This window comes from Diaphorina citri, unplaced genomic scaffold, assembly GCF_000475195.1.
Source record: "Diaphorina citri unplaced genomic scaffold, Diaci psyllid genome assembly version 1.1 scaffold1326, whole genome shotgun sequence".
Taxonomy (NCBI): domain Eukaryota; kingdom Metazoa; phylum Arthropoda; class Insecta; order Hemiptera; family Psyllidae; genus Diaphorina; species Diaphorina citri.
Window position 1 is genome coordinate 30547 of NW_007378754.1, and position 5641 is coordinate 36187.

General features: G+C 42.5%; 2 protein-coding genes across 2 annotated transcripts in view; both read right to left on the bottom strand.

The window, feature by feature from the left end:
* LOC103515365 overlaps positions 1–3333 on the bottom strand; it is a 16579-nt gene extending 13246 nt beyond the window's left edge. Inside the window, exon 1 of the mRNA XM_008480306.3 lies at positions 3022–3333. The gene's annotated coding sequence lies outside the window, so the exon portion shown is untranslated. The remainder of the gene's footprint in view (positions 1–3021) is intronic.
* LOC103515367 overlaps positions 340–5641 on the bottom strand; it is a 25501-nt gene continuing 20199 nt past the window's right edge. The window contains exons 13-14 of the mRNA XM_026828089.1: positions 1149–1203; positions 340–636 (exon numbers count right to left, since the gene is read on the bottom strand). Of these exons, the coding sequence (XP_026683890.1) occupies positions 483–636; positions 1149–1203 (209 nt within the window). The 3' untranslated portion in view covers positions 340–482. The remainder of the gene's footprint in view (positions 637–1148; positions 1204–5641) is intronic.

Here is a 5641-nt window from a genome sequence, read left to right on the forward strand (position 1 = left end):
ACTATAAACAGAGAGTAGATCAGCGTCTAGCTAGGGGACTATAAACAGGGAGTAGACTAGTCCAAATTTCCTCACGCTCTATCAATAGCGAAGGTTGAGTGCGAAGGGCATCCCACTCGGAAAAGTTTGTTTAGCCAAAACCAGTTGGCCGCAAAGCGATCACTCTAAAGCTGATTGAGAGGCCGACGACAAACGCCGACCCCATCTGAACATGGGAAAAGGCGAAGAAGAAGATGAATGTTTCACCACCGTTTTTATTTCGTAGCAATGAAACAACCGCTACATTAGACTCGTATGGTCTGTGTCGTAGCATGCCCATCGCATAGTATGTCCCTCATGGGCGAGAAGTGACACAATAGTTCCGATTTAGGTGCTGGGTCAAAACGAGAACATCAGAAAGTAACCCGTGGTAATATTTGCAACCGAAATACGAGTGCAATTTTTTTTGGTTGAAGATGGCATTCGAACCCGGGACCTGATAGTTACTCACCAAGTCTATTGAGATCTAAGGAGGAGCTACGAGCATGGGTGCGGGGGCGGGGCGGAGGAGGGGGTGGGGGTTCTTTCTTGGGGGCCCCGGCATTGGGAAGGCTGGCAGTGGGCATCACAGATATGGGGAGACTAGTAGGGCCGGAGCTGAAAACCGATAATACAAACAGAATTCATTTGTTTCCCCCTAGGAGTTTTGAGTGAGGGAACTGTAGCTGCTGAGGTCATATCGTTCCGAAAACAAAGAGAGAAAGAAGACAAAATTGAGAGAAAGCCTGCCGTTCCGAGAACGGAAATTCTTTATTGTTTTGTACAAAGCTTATGGTACCTGAGATCAATCAATGTGATTTCTCAATATTTAGCCTTAAGATCTCAACATTTAGCCTTAATCACATTGATTGAAACTTCTTTGGTTATGAAAAAGTTCGTCCCGGGCAGGAATCGAACCCGCGACCTACCGCTTACAAAGCAGACGCTCTAAGCAGTCTAAGCTAACTAGGCTGGCATTCAGAGTTGAAACAAGCAACCTCGGTGACCGGTATCATACTAGGCTTACACGCCGGATGTCCTGGGTTAGATTCCCAATAAAGATCAAGTTTTCTCGGTTCTGTGCTTAGAACACGCTTTTCTGTGTATTTTAAGAGTGTGGGGGTACTTACATTTCATCTGATATAGGTTGAGGGGGAGGAGGTATGGCACCTACACCTGCTGAATCTGAAACAAAAAGAAAACATGTAACTTAAGAAGAAAACAAAAAGAAAACATGCAACTTAATAAGAAAACAAAAAGAAAACATGTAACTTAAGGAGAAAACAAAAAGAAAACATGTAACTTAAGAAGAAAACAAGAAAACATTAACTTAATAAGAAAACAAAAAGAAAACATGTAACTTAAGGAGAAAACAAAAAGAAAACATGTAACTTAAGAAGAAAACAAAAAGAAAACATGTAACTTAAGAAGAAAACAAAAAGAAAACATGTAACTTAAGAAAACAAAAAGAAAACATGTAACTTAAGAAGAAAACAAAAAGAAAACATGTAACTTAAGAAGAAAACAAAAAGAAAACATGTAACTTAAGAAGAAAACAAAAAGAAAACATGTAACTTAAGATGTCCCTAAGCTGAGGGACCCATTAACACAAACAAAAAGAACAATATCAGCAGTGATGTAATCTCTGTAGATTTTTTTTTTCTTTTACCTCACAAATTAGCTTCTCCATTGAGAGTAAAGGTCCATTCCCACTTGTCCGACTTGTCGTGAGTTTCATAGGTTTTTTATTTTTTTTTTTTTTTTTTTTTTCCCCCCGAATGCCCTTTCCGTAATTAAATTTAACTGGGCGCTCCCCAAACCCATTGAGTTGAACGATTGTTAACTTCTGTTGGAATGTTGTTGACTTCTATAGCAGGATTCTTGACTTCTGGGTCATTCTGACGAGCAATTCGCTTCAGGATCGTGTTGGTTTTATTTTTGAGCTGTTCATCTATCATGGCGATCATCTCTTGCACAGTTGAGACAAAGCCATCGTCATCTTGGTTTGTCTGTATTACCTCCACTCCTTGTGTTGCGTCAGTTTTGTTGGAAGTCGCATGTCGTCCGGTTTGGTTCAGATGTTTATCTTCCGGTTGTGCATTAGAGGTGTCCGTTAGCAGAGGTCGTTTGTTAGAGGTGTCTGGTAGCACAGGTTGTTTGTCAGAGTTGTCAAGTTCTGGTACCAATGCTTGGTGTGTTTCATTCTCGACTCCTATTCTATCGACAGCTCTCTTGACACGTATCAGTTGTTTAAGTTGTTCACTGCTATCAAGAAGTGGCAAGTCGTCTAGAAGACTGTTTTGACTCGCGTATAATCCTTCATGCTTGGAGATTTCCAAGGTATGAGCCGTCTTGTCTTGTCCGTTGAGATAGTTGTGATAGATGTTGGGTGGTAGTAGGTTCCTATTGTCAAGACCTTGAGGGTACTGAATGTCTCTCTTATGTTCATTATTAGGGATGATCGAGTTAGGTTCTTGGTTGAGGAAGAACACATGGAAAGCATTCTTGTAGATGTTGTCAATGCTGTGAGGATTGACTTCATGCTTCTTAGGTGGGTGCTGATCTACATTCTGTGCCAACGCAGTGGAGACACCTGGAATAAAATGCGGATCTTGTTTAATACATCTAGAGATTCTAAAGCTAGCCACACTCACTTTCAGGTAGAACTGACAGGTACACCTGCAGGTCCGCCTGTCAGGTCTACCTAATACCTGATAGTGAGTGGCTGACCTAACACTTTCGGCTGTTCTTTAGGTATAGTACCTTGCTGTCTTTTCACAATTCCATGTCCTTGAGCCTCCAGAGCAAGGCTAGGAAATGATAAGGCTTGGGTATCTTCGGCCCGTACATCCTTTGTGTATTATTGTACTCTTTTCAAAAATACGAATATCAATCTTACCTTGTAGGAAACTGATGATAGCAATCGAAAACACCTTCCTTTTCATACGACTGCTATCTCCTTTCATTTTAATAAAATGCAATAGAGTAAATTCCACTGAAAACCAAGTTTGGGATAGTATTGAATAAAGAACCAATGTAAAATACTGTCAGTTTGAAACATTACCACCGCGATTTCAAAATACTGAATCTTAACTGGCTAGCAACTACTTATCAAGAAAACGGTTTCCGTTTCCAGTCTAGTTGGGTTGGAGGGTAGAGCGTCTGCCTTGTAAGCGTTAGGTCATGGGTTCGATTACCGCCCCGGGTGGATTTTATCCTAAACAGATGAGATTCGTTCTCGGAACGGCTGGCTTTTTCCTATCCTGTCTTCCTTCTCTCTTCTTTTTAGGGACGATAGAATTTGGGGCTCAAAACTGCTTCCCCTTTTAGATTTCAATAGATCACCACTGATCTCTATGTTCACACCAGGGGTATCGATAAAATTTCACCTATTGACGTGACAAAAACCATTTTATTGAAGAAAAAAACTCAACCCAGAACGTGTTAAGCAAGTACGTTGCCACTCGACTACCCATGCTCATGAATACAATCGAGATACGAGTGCAATTTTTTGTCAACTCTAGAAATTACAAACTTTCATCAGAAAAATGGTTTCTTCAAATAAATTGATCCCAAGGGCAAGGTATGCCTAGACCCTTGACAAATGGAGTGTGCCTGAAGGCATGTGATGTGTTCCAATCCACTCGACCCCAAAACCAATCCAAAGATCCAAATCGAAAACCCAGGCAGCGCGTTACCGTGCTGGTGACATCTCTCACCTCTTTGCCCCGATGTATGGATCCAGAGGGTGATGTGTTAGACATGGTAGGACTGGCCGGTAGAGACGCCAGGAGAGACGGAGGTAGCACATCAGGAAGAGGTATATTGTTGCGTCTTATCACCACCAGGTGCATGGCTATACTGAACTCGGACAGGGAGAGAGCACCGTCCTTGGTCATGTCTGAGAGTTGCCTGAAAATAGCGGGACATACAAATATGGTCATGTCCATGTCTGAGAGTTGCCTGAAAATAGCGGGACATACAATTATGGTCATGTCTGAGAGTTGCCTGAAAATAGCGGGACATACAAATATGTAGAGACGGAGGTAGCACATCAGGAAGAGGTATATTGTTACGTCTTATCACCACCAGGTGCATAGCTATACTGAACTCGGACAGCAAGAGAGCACCGTCCTTGGTCATGTCTGAGATATGGTTATGTCTGAGAGTTGCCTGAAAACAGCGGGACATACAAATATGGTCATGTCTGAGAGTTGCCTGAAAATATCGAAGACATTTGGCATGAATTGAAAGTATCAAATCTCAAATTCTTTGTGGTAAAGCAGAGCTTTTTCACAACTTTTGTGGATATCACAGCATTACTAAGTGCCTCCTTAGCTATCAATTTCCATATTTCAATCATCTTTTTACACTGGTAATGCCGCCACTGGTTGCTATTCAATTAAAGTAGGTACTCAATTGTCCTCACGAGGCTGAGTGCACCCCAAACTCCAACCCCGAAGAGCCAAAAAAAAAAAAAAAACCTCGGCTCCGCCTCGCTCGGCCGCCGGAATCGAACCCAGGCCTCCTGCGTAAAGCTTAGTGTGATGACCACTCGGCCCAAGGGAGGTTGCTGAGTTAACCTGAATATCGGTACACATTCGGGCATGTATTGAAAATACTGGAATAGCGCCACCTAGTTAGCTTGGTGGTAGCGCGTCTACCTTACAAGCGCTAGGTGCGGGTTCGATTCCCGACGGCGGGGGCGGACTTTAATCCGAACCGGATAAAGTCGTTCTCGCAACAGATGCTCTCCTCCTTTTTGATTTCAGGACGATGAGACTCAGCAGTTAACATTCCCTCTATCAAATCCTCTATATTTCCTCTTAACAACACATACCCATATCCAAGGTGATGGAAAGTATTGGATTGTCCAAATTTTCTAAGAAAAAATGACGCATGTAATACTGTCTGGATACACTTGCCGCCATCGCGTTCTGCCTACCTTACAAACACACAACAAACCATTCAGGCTGGCCTTACACACATAATATTCCCTAGCAAAAAACGAATCCAAGACACAGTCCAACTTATATTTCCTCCCACCATGTCCCGACTAACAAGAAACAAAGATCCCCCGACCACCGGATTGGTGTCGCTGCAGATTATGAAACTGAGTCTTGCGTAGTATTGCCGTGTTCATCCGTCATAGACCAAGATGCTGTGTCAGATCTTTCCGGTGTCCATTATCACTCGAGTGACGTCCGAAGATTCCTCTCTGTTCCCAGCAGCTGTCTCTTGCTCCCTCGCACACTAAGGATGTACAAATAAAACTGAGAATTAGTATTTGGTAGGCCAGTTGTTAGTATCTGTTAAAATTCACTGGAAAGGGTTTTTATGGAGCCTAAGGCCAATATCCTAGCCTTGGGATTGAAGAATACACAAAGCAGATAATTCTAGTTTTAATCACACATTATAGCCCGATAGGCCAGTCTAGTTAGCTTGGAAGTAGCATGCTTGACTTGAAATGCTAAATCAGTGGGTTCAATGCCCCACTATGACCCTAGAAATCTGGCATTCTCCTGACACTGTCATGGAGTGTGTTTACACCTAATAGGCAAAGTTGGACCTATCAACCTTACAACTTACATCTAGAATGCCTGTCTATTTATAAACGTAACCT